The sequence below is a fragment of the Salminus brasiliensis genome, chromosome 15 (assembly GCF_030463535.1).
Source record: "Salminus brasiliensis chromosome 15, fSalBra1.hap2, whole genome shotgun sequence".
NCBI classification, from domain to species: domain Eukaryota; kingdom Metazoa; phylum Chordata; class Actinopteri; order Characiformes; family Bryconidae; genus Salminus; species Salminus brasiliensis.
The window spans coordinates 18,826,343-18,843,691 of NC_132892.1; the positions used below are offsets into that span (position 1 = coordinate 18,826,343).

Sequence of the window (17,349 nt, forward strand, 5' to 3'; positions counted from 1 at the left end):
TGGTTAAAAGCAAAGTGAAAAATGGAGGAGAAATACTCTACGAGAAAAAAGCAGAAGCTGAGGTTGAACCGAATGGCAATAAGGGTGTTCTGACTTTATATTCACAGGGCTGAAAGAGTCACGCTGTCCCCATGGGCTTCGTCTTTGTTTCTGTCTCTGCTGGGAGATCTACGATGCGCTACATAACACCGCACCCTTTTCACTTCTGTTTTCCCAGTGAAAAGTGTGATCTGACGTGAGGCGACTTTAAACTAATATCCTACTGAGATGTAGACTAATGGCCAGCTGTCATCTCAAATTATTAGTAACCAAAAAGTACGAAGGCTCTGTGGTCCTCATTCATCACTGCACAGTCGGAGGGTAAGAAAGGTAAGTGAGTCAGCTGGCATCGTCCCCGTTACCCAAGCATTCAAATGTGGAACTTTCCCCAAGTGAGATGGCTTCCTTCACATTAGGTGACATTAAGTGACAGTTTGGACCCTTTCTTATTGAGACCAATCCAATTTACTCATCTCTCTTCACGCTCTCTTCATTCTTTAACCACATGCCACTTACAGTCACTTGCAAATTGTCATGCTGCCTGAGGCTAGAACACCTGTGCATGCTTGTTTAAGCAAGAGCTCTTAACTTTTCCACCTGAGAGTTTCTATTTCTTTCTGCGTTTCTCTTTATTTTGATACTGTAGGAGATTCTTTGAAAAATCTGAGGAATGGAAAGATATGAGAAAACTGAGCTTTTGGATGCCAGGCCATTGAAATTATGTTTATCCTTTGCATGACAACTTCTCAAAGCTGTCATTTGAGTTTTGTGAATACCTGTTATACAAGGTTACTATCAGGAATGTATTAGGGGACAGCATTTGCATAAACTGAGGCGTATATTGCTGCTGTCCAATGAGAAACATGCATCTCCATTTTTGTCTGTTAATAGTTTTCTCCAGCGTTTGAGGCCTGTAGCTGCTCTGTACACTGTGCAAACAGTTCTGAATGAACAGACCAATAGAAATGCTCTAAATTACATAGAATAAACTCATATTTTACATTGACTTCCATTCAGAGTTCAGAGCATTTTTGCCTTCTCCTGTAAAGTCAGCAATTTGGACAGACATGTTTTTCATTGGACAACAGCGAGACCTTTCCCCTGTTCCACTTTTATACAGTGACAGTGTACAATCTGGATTTCTGCATGAATAAGAATGTGATGTGTGATCTAATCTGGGTCCACTCTGCATGAATAAGATTGGAATCTAAAGTGTGATTTGACCGTCATCTAGGTCAGACGTATGCCAGCGCTGCAGACTTCAAACCTGCCTGATTCAGCTCATCAGCTAATCAGCAAAGTATAAAGGTAAAGTGCTGCGGGTCAGAAGGAACCAAACCCGCAAAACTGCAAGTCAGAATAAAGTCGACGCAAAAACCATTTTAGAGTTCTGAGGAACTTTGATAAAGACCACCATATTCAACAACACTGAAGACAACAAAACCCTGAACCAAGACCTTCTCATGCTGCCTGAACTGAACTGCAATTCCAGCAGAAAGTCAAGGTCAATAGATAAGGAGATGAATGAGGAGACCAAAATACAGGAGCAGCTCCAACAGAATGGCCCAGACACAGTCCTGACCTAAATCCCTTTGAAATGCTGTAGTCTAATCTGACATAGGCTCAAAATACCAAAAATACATACAAACTGAAACAAACTGAAAACAGTTACACAGTCTCGGATTTGTCCTTGGTATGCTCTTACCTAATTAGACCTACTACTTAAAACAGATCTATTTATTTGTATATTATGTATTTCTGTCTCCAACATAAGCTGAATTGCACCCGAAGCAACTTAAAGCCAAATCATTGCATCGGTTTATGTTCATTTTGTCTTTTATAAAATTTAATAACACATTTCCCAAATTTGTTTGTGTTGTTTGACAGAAAATCTAATGTATGGCTTACTCCAGATGCAGTCGATCAGCCAAGACGTTTGATAAGGAGACGCTAGACATATAATTTAATACTTGTCTTAATTTATTTGCTTCAAATATTTCTGAAAAATCTTAAAATAAAAATCAATCAAATGAAATAAATAAATCTGGGAAAGATTTAGGAAAACAGCACTGACAGATCTTTACATTAAGGCTGAAACTGGAAGTTACTCAAAATGGCTGCCCAGTTTTTAAGCTATATGGACTAAGACAAGTCATACCATGTTCTACACCTCATCCGTTTGTCTGTGTAAAGTAAATGGTTGCATTTTGAGCAGATTAAGGTACGTTTTTGAGAATTTATTGATTGAGATGAGATTGGTGTAGGTCCGAAGACGCTTGGTCTTCAAGAGGACTTTAGGAATTTAGGGTCATGACTCAGTCTTGCTCTCATTTGGACTTGGCTTGATTGAACCTGACCAAGCTGATCTTGACTACAACCTTACAGATCAGCGGCTATACAGAAAGCTGCTGATTATTTCTAGTAAGAAGGTTTCACATGGAAATTCATTTGGTCACCAAAGATGTTCCGACATGCCATGCCTTTCAGATGTTTTCAGAGGCCCTAATGCATGCCAGAAAAACATTTCCCAACAGACACCCACATTGGGCAAAGCAAACAGAGGAAGAGAGAAACAAGGATGCAGGGTGCAATTCCCACGCCGAGCTCTGCCAAAGACACTCTTGGGCTGCGTCCCAATTGTGTATTACACACTAATACTATACTAAAGGTAAACTAGTGCATCTTTACAAAAAAAATCTTACACATAAAGTGACACAGTATGGCTTAAAGCTCATGAAATACAGTCTTTCAAATTATGAGAATATTTAATGAGTAAATCACTATTCAAACAGTATCAATATTGTGTATCACTAAGTCTAGTTCAGCACACGCAACCACTGTCAAGGGGAAGACTTTAGAGCACTTCATGCTTCCATCTGCTGACAAGCTTTATGGAAATGCCGATTTCCTTTTTCCAGCAGGACTTGGCACCTGCCCACAGTGCCAAAACTACTACCAAATGGCTTGCTGACCGTAGTATTACTGTGCTTGACTGTCCAGCCAACTCTCTGGACCTCTAAACTGCACAGAGAATCTCTGGGGTATTGTCACGAGGAAGATGAGAAACACCCGCTCCAGCAATACAGGCATGCTGAAGACCACCATCAACGCAACCTGGGCTTCAGGAACATCTCAGCAGTGCCACAAGCCGATTGCCTCTGTACCACATTGCACTGATGCAGTCATTTGTGGTAAAAGAGCTCCAACCAAGTACTGAGTGTAGAAATGAACATACTGGTCAGACGTTTGGACATTTCTGTTTGATCTTGTGAAATATTCTAATAATTCAGATTGGCATAAGCTACAAACCATACTGTTCAACAGTATGTAAAACAAAAAGGCCTTGAAAAATGTCACTGTACAGGTGTTGAATAAAAATGTGTGCCTTTGAATGGAATTATGTACAGAAATGAACTTTTTCATGACATTTAATTTTTCTAAAGATGCACTAGCATACTAGTATATACTAATATTAATACTTCAGGTTTTGCAGGTTACTAACAGGAAGTGAAGAAGCACTGCTTTCCCAATAGGCATCACTGCAGGTTCTCCTGCTGCCACGGTGGTGCCCGTCAACATTTATTTATATGTCTATGGTGGTGCCCATGTGGTGTCCAATCTCACATCCCCGTCCCGATTTCACTTCCCGGGGTTTCCGCTTGTGATTTTCGAGACATTATTGGATGAATCATCACACTGTTGCTGCTGCACTTGCATCTCTATCCTTCATGTTTCCTACAGAGGGTATACACTGATGTCCCCTTTGGTCAGTCTAAGGGGCAAAACATTCTGCAACATGCCTGTGTTTATTAAGAAAAATGGCAGAACAGAGACTGAAACAAGCTATTATCTGCTCAAGTTATCGAGAAATACCCTTGACAGTGCTCCATTCAAATGACCAAAGAACCAATGGTCCATGGAAACTGATGTGTAGCTAGGAACATCAAGCTAGCTGGCTAGTAAGCTAACTGAGTCCCAAGGCACATCCATTTAGAGGATAAAACCTCACGCTCGAGGACACAGGAAGTCGTGTGAATGGCTCTGATAGTGTTAGTGGGCCCACTCAGTGGGCGTGGCTGCAGGCAATCCGCCGCCGGTGACGTCACGTGCATACCACGTGCATTTCATTCATTCTCCTCTCTTTCCGGTTCGCGTTGGATTGTGGGACAACTGCATCCATCGTGATCGCAACAGAACCTGATTCTCAGGATCCATCTTGGATATTTGAGTATGATCCAGTTAGACGCTTTGATCTACTTTACATACGAGCTACATACTCAAAACACTAGTTAGGATTATAGTAATAGTGTGCAATTGGGACACACCCTCAGGTCATTGAGATTAAAATGAGGTGTCTCCTGAAGTGACAGCAACACCCTCTGAGAGCAACCCCCCCCCCCCCCCCATTTACAGTGACACTCACTCACAAGGACATAATCAAGCCTTTATTATATTGAGCCAGAATTATATTGATTAGAAATGTACAATTCTAACAAACAAGACTTTTTAAATATCTGTCTATGAGACATACTTCACAACTCCACCAACAGTGTCTTAACGAATGTTGAAATCTTGTACAATACATACAGTAAAACATTCCTTCACCTAAAATATTTCTTAACTGTATTTCGGGTTTATTCAATTGTGAACAAGATCACATGGTCATGACAGCTAAAACAATCCCAAAGCCAAGATGATCATAACAGTCTGAAGCATTATCTCTTTTGAGCATTAGTCATATACAATTTTACATATGTACAATAATCCCTCCACCTGATATGGTCTTATACTACACTCAGACTGATTTAACAGAACCAAATTATAGACAATAACTCTCTTAAAATAATAATAAGAAAAAAAACAAGAACAGGAAAGCAAGTTTCGGAAAAGGGAGTCGCCTAACTGTCGTCCCATTCTGCACCCACACCTAACTTGAGCGGTAATCAGCCACCACTCATCTGCGTGCATTCCAAGCAGATCACACTTTCGGGGAGGACGTGCCAGAACATCTTTTGAGGCAACAACTCATGAATATTACGTAAAGTTGGTTGGCACGGATGGCACCCAGGACTGCTTTAGTGTTTCTTTAAAGATGAAGACTGGCCTCCAGCAGATAAAGAAGAGGTGGAAGCTTACACAACTCTGATGACAAGCACAATGTGTCTGGGCAAAGGTTGTATGTGATGACACATGATGTGTTAATATCTGCAGTTCAGTTCCCTTGGTTCAGACACAATGTAGTCCTGATTTGCTTAGCGTTCATACTGACACATCTGCATTCATACCAAATAGAGGAAAAGGCCTGCATGATCCACGCAACTTCAAATAAGTAACCGTTGGATTCTTAAATCTGTCTTATTAAATCACATCAGCTTGATATCCGTATTAAACCACGATTTTAATCATGTAGAAAAGCTAATTTGTTCGACTAATGAATGCAGTTCTAACAGGGGCTAGTTTTAAAACACTGTGCAGTGTGGTAGTGTGTGGTTTGGGACACAGCCCTATTAAACTAAAGCGTAAGGCAGAAGTTGTTAAAGCACAGGTTTTGCGGGAAGGAGTGATCCCGTCCCGTTTAGATGCCTTTGGTGCAGTTCGTTTGAAGTATGAACAAAATTCAAACCAGAGGTTGTTTAGACCCTCCTGCTCAGGCGGTCTTGGCCAGCTTGTTTGGTGCGTAAGGTTCGTAAGGCAAAGAAAAGTATAAACACCCCCAGACAACTAAAAACTTTCTGTATGTTCAGTCTTCTCCTTCCTTTCTCTGTCTTTAAATAAGGCAACATCAAATCCAAACAGTATCCAAGTAATAGTAAAAAAAAAACGAAAAAACAAAAATACAACACATAGTTGCTGTCGTGCAAAAGCCTTGTATCTCCTTTTATTGCAGTATTTAATTTTTTGACATAATGTGAATCTGGAATTTGACATTGTGTCAAAATTGCACCAATGGACCAATAAGAATGCTCCAAAATGACTTGGAATAAAATCTTTTTACATTGACCTCCATTCAACGCTAAGAGTTTTTTTTAGAGATACAAGATTTTGCGTGACCGTGACAATGTACATAATTACATATCAGAGTTAATTTTATAATACAAAACAACCCTTTCCTGACCGGAGCCCATAGCTTACACATTTCACTGTAATGGTTTGATGGTCACTGATGTGTTTGATTTAGCTCTGGACTCAACCTCCCTTTTTCTTCAACTACACAGTAGTGAACAACTGTATTTGTTTCATAGAAACAACTGACATCTGCCTTATACCGGCAAATGAAACTGTACACAGATCGGACTGCCTGACTGACAGTGTTTCTGACGGAAAGGATCGGCGTGTTGGCTCCTGTTACGGCAGACAAGAGCGGACCTGGGCAGCACGGCCTTTCAGGATCCGACGCACCTGAAGGAGGGAAAAAGGTGGAACTGGATTAGGTAACTGAGCCACAGAGCTCATCACAGACTAGCTTAAGCCTTGGGTTTTATACTGTTTTTGTTCTGTAGCTGGTCTTCAATTAGTTTTCCAACAATTGTCCAATCAACGGTTCCAATGGTTATAAAGGATGTAGTAATGATGTTGATTTTACAAACATCAATTTACAAATTACAACTGCAAATTACTGGAAGTATTGGGGACAATATGGCTTCTGTAGCGCAAAGAAAGCTTTGATGGTGGTGTTGCTGTGAAGCCTTATGATTCTAATAAAAAAAAATAAAAAAAACAGTAATTCCACCTTCCTCATGGCAGACTAGGGTTCGATTCCCCAGCTAGGCAAGCCCACCATACTACACCAATAAGGGTCCTTGGGCAATACTCCTAACACTACATTGGCCTCATCTTCATTGCAGCCCTGTCAGCTCCACACAGCAACTCACCTGATCCCCAACGGGTCCTTCAGGCACCAGCTGAATGGGCTGTTCGTTCTCCAGGTTCTTGGAACTGGGGTCAGCCCCTCTCCTCATTAGCAGCTGCACTGCGTGTACCTGCGCCTGCCGCCCCTGCTGCGCTGCAGCCACGTGGAGTGCCGTGTTCCCGTTATACGCCTGGCCAAGACAGTGTTTCTAGGTTTACACGGCTGTTGCTAAATGACTCTGTATCTTAACTAATATGACTCAAGCAAAAGGTTTCCTCACCTTGGCGTTGATCACAGAGAAAGAGTTCGGCTGATCCAGGAAAAGACGCAGGAGCTCAACGTTGGCTTCCTCGGCAGCCATGTGCAGGGCGGTGCGTCCACTTTTGCAGTCCTGAAACAAGCACAAACCATGTTGAGTGAAGGGCAACTGTTGACAACTATGCTGTTTGGCACAGCACTGATGTAGCAGCTCTTACCGTTGTACCATAGGAGGCACCCATTAGCAGGAGCGTGTTGATACAGTCTCCGAGCAGCTTCCTTCTCTGCATCAGAGCTACGGATTGGGGGGACTGGGGTGCCGCTACACGGCTCAGCTCCTGAACCATCGCATTGTGGGACAGGACAGCAATGTGGAGGGGAGTGAGACCTGAGTAAGGACAAAAAAAAAAATGCTGAACTGGTCTGAACAAGACAATCAAAACAACAGATAGACCTATGATCGTTGCTCCCTTCCCAATTATTCATAATCTTCATATTGCGTGGCACCATATGTTTTTCTCCAAATGTCATCAACAACAAAATGAAGAATGGACTAGCTGGCTTGTTGATGCATGTTTGCGTAGATTGCTTTTCCAGACTATTACTCACCATCATAATTCACTGCTTCAACGTTCATCTTCTGGCCATTGTTGTCTACAGCCCTCTGGATGGCCTGTTTGGAGACAGAATTGAACCTGTTACTGAAATTGTTACATTGCTTATAGACGGGACACCCCTTGAACCAACTGAATCATCTCAACTGAGGTTGGTTGGGATACTTCACGTTCTTTTCACGCTCATATTAGAATGTGACAGGAGTGACAGGCTATCAGTCATTTCCTAATGGAGCAGGTGATTTAGCGACAAATTGTAATTAAATGTAAATGAATTACAAAGTGGTGGCTCCAACAAACACCCCATACAAATCAGCAAGATGGGGGTCCACTTTCCGAACATTTGTACTTTATCCATACCAGCCTATTCCTGACAGTACCACTCAAAAATGGCAGAAACTGAGAAACTTCAAATCTTACAATTGCAGTTCGCGTTTCAAAACAGCAGAACTGCCCCAAAACACGCTAACAATGGTTGCATGTATGGTTATGAACCTCATTTGTGTCCCACTTAAATAAAAACATAATGCTCTGAAGAAGTTGATTAAAAAACGTACAAAATTTCTGCATGAACTAAAAACTTCAACACTAATTTTGACTGAAATATTTGAATCTTGTGGAAAACGCTAGATAATACAAGTATAATATATGATGCCCATATGAAATCACGTCAATTCGAACTGGACACAAAACGAACGCCACAACGCTAACGGTCGCTTAACACTGGGGATTTCCTTGTGCAATGCTTTCACCAAACTGCACAAACAAATGAGAGGTTAATAATTAGGACCGAGTTTGCGTGCCAAGTGCAGCTCGCAGTTAATGGTTGATAGCTCTGTAGAGATGTTTGTCTCGCTGAATAAGGGGACTCGTGTGGTGGAACCAGTTTTGCTGGACGAGGGGATTTTCTGACTGCTGCTTTGAGGAAATGAACTTGAGTTAGTAGTTATGAGGAAGCTGGGAGATAAAATACAGATTAAAACGAGAGACAGAGAGAGAGAGACCACAAAAAGTCAACAGAAACAAAACAGGTTTACAGTGAAATGTTCCATTTAATATGCTGCCAGTCAAAAGTTTGGAATCACTTGTCGAATTTATCCGTTTGTTGCTTACAGATGCAACCGGTTTATAAATTACATATACAAACTACACAAATTATATTGTTAAGACATGTATTCAATATTTTGAGTCTTTTGTGAATTAAATATTCATATTCAAATATAAAATAATTTCAATATAAAATATATTTTGTCATTTTTCCACCCCAGCAAATCTGAGAGCCAACGCACTGTGAACATTAACAGTTGTTAACCTACAGACTCCCTATCTTTTTGCGTTACGTTAGAAACATCTACCGCTCCAGCCACTATCTAAACCCCATCTTGCGAAACCATCTTACAGTAGATGATTTCAGGTGTGCTTTGTAAGCACTTTCTGTTGCGTAGGCCCATCTGACATGGTTAGTGAATTTAGATTTACCCCCAGTTTATCACTGGAGATCCATCTAACAAAATATTTTATAGCCACTGTTACCAGTAAACTTGGTCATACTGTAGTCATACTTATTCCTTGACTACTTTTACTGCTATTCATGCAATACAGCACATTACAGTCCCGTCAAATCCATATATAATTTTTTACTGCTTAAAAACACTGTCTAAAAGAGATTTATCTATAGATATTCTCATTACAGAGACGTTTATGATCGTTGTACTGTTTTCAGAGCATACATTATTATTACATTTGAATTCCTCACCCGAGTCAACCTGCTCTTGTCCTGCTGGCAGACGTCTGAAAATTTGTTCTGTTTTGTTTGGTTAACCTTAATGTATAAGGTGTGTTTGACTGAGCAAGTTGTTAAAAGGCGTGTAGGGTTATTTATTCGATAAGAAAAGTGAACTGAGGGAAAGTGTATTGTGAAAGAGAGAGTGATAGAGAGACCAGGGTGAGGAAAGAGAGATAAGCAGAGGTTAACATTTATCCAGTGCCCTAGCGGATTGGAAAAAGGGTGTACACGACATGTTTGGACATTAAAAACAAAGTGAAGGAGAGCAGGTTATTGAAAAAAAGGAAGTGGAAGTCAGGTGAAGAGAGCACTGGTGGATTTTCTACAGAAACTCATTTCACTTATGAAGGCGTGCCTATATGAAAAAAGAATAAGGATATTTTTATGGGTGGAGGGAACCTCACCTGTAAGGTCAAGGTGTGGCCCTTTTCAGCACACACGTGCAGAGGGGAACGGCCCCAGCAGTCAACAGTGTTCAGCTGGGCTCCCAGAGACAGCAGGTCTTGCGCAATCAGGTGCTGGTTGGCTGCCACACTCACTTGGAATGCGCTCTGGGTTGAAAAAGAAAGAGATGGCTTGTTACGTCTTCAAATCTAGTCAAGCCCCATCCTGTTTTGCCAGCTTGAATGTAAAACTGTGACTCACAAAGAAAAGCAGACGTCCATGTTTTAAACATGCCTGGCGCTTACAGTACCAGTTGACATGACTGGAGTCATAGTTTTTAACAGTTTGTGCACATTCAAAGCTGTAGTAGAAAGCTACAAAAAAAGGTGTCGAGTTGTAAATATTAAAAAATTAAAAGAATACTGTAGATAATCAATAATGGATTTATTATACAATGAATCTGCCTCCATACGATGACAAACAAAATGTAAGGTGGGTAACTTGTCAAAAAGACTGTACACTGAATTACAACATATAATTCTTAACTGAACCCTTTTCTAGATTTTTTACAAATCTTCTTATATTATTATTATATTTCCAAAAGCACACCATTTTACATCACTCTCCAGTGTAGACTGAATGAAGAATCAACTGGAAATGAACAAGGGTGAAGAACGAACAAGGATTTCTTGACTGGAAAGATGCGTTCCTAGTGATTTTTTTGAGTGTCTATTGGTCAGTTTCACCAAAACCAGAGACGGACGCACAAATCCAACATTTACGGATAAGAGGCGGATGACGAACACACAAATCTGCCAGTTAGGCATGGCGAGAGGCAGAAGACAGGTTTCTCGACCCTTCTTCAGATGAGAAATAAATTTTTTCAAGTGTTAGTGAGGTAAACAAGAGGTACCTGATTGTTATGTTCCTTCAGGTCAAGCATGCCAATGTCAGACATTTTCTTTGCAAGCACATAGGCCAGAGCTCTTCTCCCCTGGGCCACTGCGATGTGAAGGAACCTGTGGAGCATAATGTTGTTCTGGTTATGGTTGGGAGAATCCATAGAATGTTGTGCTTATCTGTATCTTTTCACCTGAGGTAAAAGAAGGATTCTGTCGGTTCATTTTCATCTCTCTCTACTAAAACTTTTTAAGGAAATCTCAAAATACTCACGTGTCTCCATCACCATCCCTGGAGGTAAGGTCCTGGGGGGTCAGGCCAGCCAGTTTCTCCTCCTCCTGCTGGATCTGCCACTGGAAGAAAGAAACCGGAGGAGCCGTGGACCCGCAGGTCCCGAAGCCATGCTGTGGACTCAGGCTATCGAAAGTGGACATATATGGGCTTTCTGGAACCTGGGACAGCTGGCAGCTGGAGTACAGGGGGCTGGGGGTTGTGGTATAGTAGTTGGGAATGGGCTCCTGTAGCTCTGGAGGTGGACTGCCCTGTACCTTCACAGACTCAATAGACAGCCCTCCATTGACGAAGAGGTCGTCAAGTCCCGCACAAACGGTTTGCTCTTTCAGGATGGTCTCGCTGAGAAGGCATGAAGACTAGAAAAGACAGAACAAGAAATTCGTTATGAGGTTTTTGAAGATCTTGGACACAAAAACACATGCATGGCATAAATGTGTCCATGACTACTGTCATATGCGTGTATATAATTATATAAAAATAATTACCAGGATGTTATTTTGTGCTGTAGCAGGCCTTTTAGAGGTGGGATGAGGCAAGATACTCTCAGCTGTCCGTTTCCCACACTGAAGCAAAGATGTTATAGCTAAAAAACACACAACCAAACAAACAAAACAACTGAAATCCATCACATTAGTATTCATGCAGCTGCCATTAACATCTGTGGAGGTTCCTCAAATTAAAAGTTTAATTTGTGATCTAATATATTTACCTGGGAACTCAGTTTCATTCTTGGGTTGCTGTGCCTGTAAAGAAATACAGTGGCTCTATGAATAGTTGTCTAAAAATAAAAACACACAGCGACATATTTAGGCCACAGTGAAATGTTGGCAACTGTCAAACAAGATCAGACATCTAAAGCTACTTGTGATAACCAGCATGCAAATGTCTGGATATTTCCATTAGCCAAATGGGAAGCCTTCAGTTGTCTAGGAGGGACAAGAAACAAGAGCGCTGTCTCAATGCCCAAACTGTGATGAAGTTCCTACCTGTATTTCATTGCTACGTTTCTGCATAATGAGCTCCTTGACTGTTTTTTTCACTCTAACTCCCTGGTACCGGCCCGGCTGCTGGGAAATGTCCAGGGCAATGTCCACTGCAGAGAACAGAAAAACAGCAGAAATAATCAGTAATCATCAATGGCAACATTATTATTGGTGTTATTATCAGTTTCATCTTATTAATTATTGTATTATAACAGTATTTATTATTATTGTCTTTTTAATGTTTACTAATTTTATGCATGTATTATTACAATAACATTTGGAACAGTATTTCCATATTAATGTTTTGCAGTGTTTTATTTATTAGTACTGCTTTTATGTATGCTTTATTACACTTTAAATACCATTAATATTATTATTAGCAGCAACATTACAGTTGTAGTAATACATATTACAGCAATAAACAGATACATATATACATACACACACACACACACATATATATGTATATATATATATATATATATATATATATATATATATATATTAATTGGATGGAAGTAACAATAACAACTATTATTATAATGATAATTCTAATACAAAAATATAAAAACAACAACAATATACAAACAACAATATACGATAATAATAATATTTTTTATTATTAATATTATTGTTGTTAATAATAATAATAATAACAATAATAACAATAATAATAATGATAATAATAATAATAAAAATGAGAACCGTTACCGTTGGCTAATCGGAGGTCTGTGAGCGGTGGACTCCCCGCGCTGCTCCAGCTCCTCTCAGACTCTCCCGGGGACCAGGGGGACTGCTGTCCGCTACAGCTGCTGGGCTCTGCCGTGGGAGAAGAGCAACCGTAAAAGGACCAAAGATGAACCGGACTGGTCATAACATCTGCGTCCTTGTCCAGAACACCCGAATAACCGTCGGAAACTCGGTCGATAATCATCTTGTCCGCTTCCACGCGCTCGTTTTTCTACGTACTCTATTACTCACCACCTACCCGGACTTCAGTTAACTTCGAGACGAGCGACGATCCGCCTATTTAAAAGGCAGGTAGCCCCTCCCACTAAAGTCAGGTACGGATTTATTTCTGACGGGCCCTCCAATGGTAGAAAGGAACTGGTGTGACGGACAGCTGTGTTCGCCAACGAGAACACCGCTTTCCTGTGCCCTGCCCTTTAGCCACGCCTAATACCTCGTCATCCATTCAGTTAAGGGAACCGACTGGTTCGATCAGTCCGTTTCGGCGAATCGAGCTGTCTGATTCAACGATTCTGATTCCAAGTTCATGTTCAACTTTCATTTTTTTCCACGTGGAGATTCGGTTCAGCGAGTGACTCGGCAGTGCGGTGATTCAGGTCCACAATTCATGAAGTTTAACACTTAGAGATTGTTAGTTGAGCTGTATTAGGATTGTATAGTCTTTCCGCGGTGCATACCTAAACATGACGGAGGTTTTACACGGACGTTTCATTTGATACGTGAGAATCGATTCGGAGAAAAGAAGAACGACTCAGTCAGAGTCAGAGTACTGTATTCCCTTCGGCTGGCCACCGTGTGTGTTGCTTAGATAACCACTGCAGCTTAGCAAAGTATTTTACCTACTTTTATCTGTTGTCTGGGATTATTTGTTCATTCATTCACTGTTATACCACACATTACACAGCCCGTTTAGATTTGCAGGGAATTTCGAAGTATTTCAACTGCAATTGAATGTATTCAAGTTTACGAGTAATTACACTGAATGCTGGAGAGTTGATACCCTTTCCAGTGGCCAGTTATATTGTGCACCTCTGTACTGTATTTTAAACGCGGGCAGTGTGTGGGTGTGGGTGTGGGTGTGCGTTTTAAGCCTACCTGAAAGTTAGTGCTTCGTCTCTGTCCACCGTCATCTCCATATTCAGCTCAGCTTAAACCCTGAAACTATTGTAGAAGTGATCTGTGAGGACGACGGGGTCGAACTGAAACCACTGCAATCTAATGAGTCATCTCAGGCTCAGCTCTGGTTGTCCAGGAACATTTAGCAAGGGAATTCCCAGGACTACGACCCAATGGGGAGAACTCCAAGAACAGTGTGATCACATCTGAAAGCTTTGCCTTGTAACGACAGATATTCTATACATTATAAATATATAATTTATATCATAAAAAATATATGTATTATATATGATATTATATATGATGTATGTGTGTTATAATTGATAAATATAACTGATACAAATATATTTATATTTATATTGATATTGATAAAATGATCAACTACAATCAAATAAACAGAATCACAGTTATTAGCAGTTATTAATCACAGTTACTTACCCATTAGCACTGGAGCTCCATCTGGCGGTGTTGCACAGTAGAATTGTCCCCTAGCCCAGAATCCCCCCTGTTGCAAAACAGAAACAGTTAATAAAGGCAGGGCTGTCCGAAATGTATTAAAGCTTAATAAATTAACTTATTATATTAAAAAAAAATCAACATTATAAAAAAAATTAAAAAAAACTCTAAACCTGCCTACATTCTTTATTTCTTTGTAGTTTAATATGGTGCCCTCGTCCTACTTTACAGCTTTACAGATTTCTCTACATGCCCAGCTCTGACTCAATGTCAGTAACGTTATCCCTCAGCTCTCTCGTTGGCTTTAAGTTATGTGGCTCTAGGCGAGACACGGCAGGTAAATCAGACTTTCACCATGTGTCGACCGGAGGAGGATGGGTTCCGCTTTTGAGTCTTGGTTCCGCTCAGAGCTTCTTCCTCTTGATCTGAGGGAGATTTTTCTGGCCACGGCCGTATATAAATATATATATATACACATATTAATTAATACATTAATTAATATTGTCATTTGACTCTAATGTCACCAAAATAAAACAAGTTTTTAAGTTTTTTATTTCTGTTCTTTGTATGCAAATTAGTACATATTTACATAATGCCTCATTAGCATATTTAAACATACAATATCAGAAAACCTCAACACAAATCTTATTGTTTTAATGTATAATCTATAATCTGTGATAATGTGTAATAGACCCTCTTATAGATGTGTAATGTACCCTCTTCACCTGTAGTGTCCTGCAGCCACACCAGAGCTCCCACTCTTTTTAAGAAAACACTGTCCAGGACTTCCATCCAGGACAATACACATACAAATGAGTGCGATTAACATGTCTTGTTATCAATTGGTTTTACACACCGGGTTACTAGATGTACAACTCAACGTCTCCTCTATGCAAACTTTTTCCATTAGATGCAAATCCCTCTGCAGGCCATTCAGTGTTTCTCAGCTGTGAGGCTCATTGCTTTCAGAGCTGCCCATTGAGACCGAGTGTTATGGCTTTCTGGAAAGGAGGTCAGGTTGAGTGTTAGATTAAAAAAACAAAAAAACAAAAAAACAACAACTGTAAACTACAACTGTGTACTGTATATTCTTGTCACCATGCCAAAACCTCATAACTCCAAAATGGCAACTTTACACAAGAAGAAAAAAAAAACACACACAAGACAACCATATTCACCATTTGTACTGGATATAGATGAAATTTGGCCTTTAACCCATCCATGCAGTGAACACACACACACACACATACACACTAGTAAGCAAACACACACACACAGTGGCGGTGAGCTCACATTCCCAGAGTGGTGGGCAGCCATTGCTGCGGCACCCAGGGAGCAGAGGGGGTGAAGGGCCTTACTCAAGGGCCCAACGGTGGCAGCTTGCCGAGCCCGGGTATTGAACCCACAACCCTGTCATTAATAGCCTGGTGCTCTAACCGCTGAGCCACCACTGTAAAAACATTTCCAACAATTCCAAGCCGTTTCGGATGTCTTGAAGGTCTCAAGTCACTGAATGACAAAGGCAGCAATATGACTGGACATTAATAAATATCGACAGATTACTGCTAGATATGAGCGTACTAGTGTCGTCATTAGCCATTAGCATTTGCACCCAATGCAGTAGAAGGCTAGATTAAACCTGAGTGCCTTCTTGCCTCAGAATCCTGCCTGAGCAGACTGCATTTCAGCCATTTCAGATAGAACCATCATCTCAAAATATCTTGGTGGTATATGGTATTACCAGGGGGTGGGGAGTAGGGTACGTAGCTCAAGTAGCACAGATGGTACAACGCTTATGTAGCTAGTGGTTATGTAGCCACTTGGTCAGGATACCCCACTGTGCAACTGGTTATTGGACTTCCTCACAGACAGACCCCAAACAGTATGAGTTGGACCAAACACCTCTGAAACCGTCATTATAAACACTGGCGTTCCCCAGGGGTGTGTCCTGAGCCCTCTGCTGTTCACCCTGATGACCAATCACTGCTGTGCCCAGTACAACACAAACCACATCGTCACGGTCACAGACGATACGACAGTGAGTCTGCCTACAGAGAGGAAGTGAACCAACTTGTGGTCTGGTGTCACAACAACCATCATCAATTACTGTCGACTTCAGGAGAAAGCACACGGTACACCTGCATCTTACGGTCCAGTGGAGTCAGTGAGAAGTGCGGTGTAAGACTGCCAGGTTCAACAAGAGCTTCGTCCCACAAGCCATCAGATTACTAAACAGACACCAGCACAACACACAACATAATGGCCTCAGAACTGTTGATTAAAAAAAAAAAAACATACACAGACTATTACTGTAAACACGTGCAATAATCTTAGTATGTGCAATAATTTCTTTTTTTTCTGTTTGTCTATTTATTTTATTCTATGTATTTATATGTATTTTCATTCTGCTTTTTTTCCTGAAAAACAATTCAATCGAAAAATCAACAATTCAATAAATGTTAAACCATCAGTCTGACAACAAATCCAAATGCTGATTTGCCCTGAATCAGGAGAGATCCACTGGTTAGCATTAGCTTAGTCAGCTAGCAGGATCACCACAGAACGAATGCAAGTCTGACTGCCAGAAAACCCCACTTTTTCATGACTAAAATGACTCAGATGGAGCGACCGCTGTTGAAAGGAAGTTTTTTCCTCGTGGTTTTGGATTTGTGGCCCACTCACCAAGCTAGCCTTTGCTTAGCTAGTTCGGCTACAGATCCACAAAGTATCAGACAGTCCAGTGCAGCGGCTGTCCACTAACTGCTGAGCTCCCGACTAACTTTTATTTATATATAAATAAATAAATAAATAAAATTTATAGTCAGTGTCTTAAAACAGGAAAATATGAATCAATGCATGAGGGATTATGTAAATTGTAAAGAGGGTCATTCGGGTAGTGTTGAGTAACTAAGAAACTGC

At 40.7% G+C, this 17,349-nt stretch overlaps 1 protein-coding gene across 1 annotated transcript; it reads right to left on the minus strand.

The window, feature by feature from the left end:
• Positions 1-4,462: 4,462 nt before the first annotated feature.
• On the minus strand, positions 4,463-13,119 carry nfkbiz (nuclear factor of kappa light polypeptide gene enhancer in B-cells inhibitor, zeta). Its single transcript, XM_072657741.1, has 12 exons — positions 12,820-13,119; positions 12,112-12,218; positions 11,835-11,868; positions 11,611-11,708; positions 11,105-11,481; positions 10,845-10,950; positions 9,952-10,098; positions 7,757-7,820; positions 7,366-7,535; positions 7,170-7,280; positions 6,912-7,079; positions 4,463-6,438 (listed from the first exon to the last, which is right to left on the minus strand). Exons 1-12 carry the CDS (start codon positions 13,040-13,042, stop codon positions 6,385-6,387), a joined length of 1,659 nt encoding a protein of 552 aa, XP_072513842.1. The 5' UTR covers positions 13,043-13,119; the 3' UTR covers positions 4,463-6,384.
• Between the last annotated feature and the right edge of the window lie 4,230 nt (positions 13,120-17,349).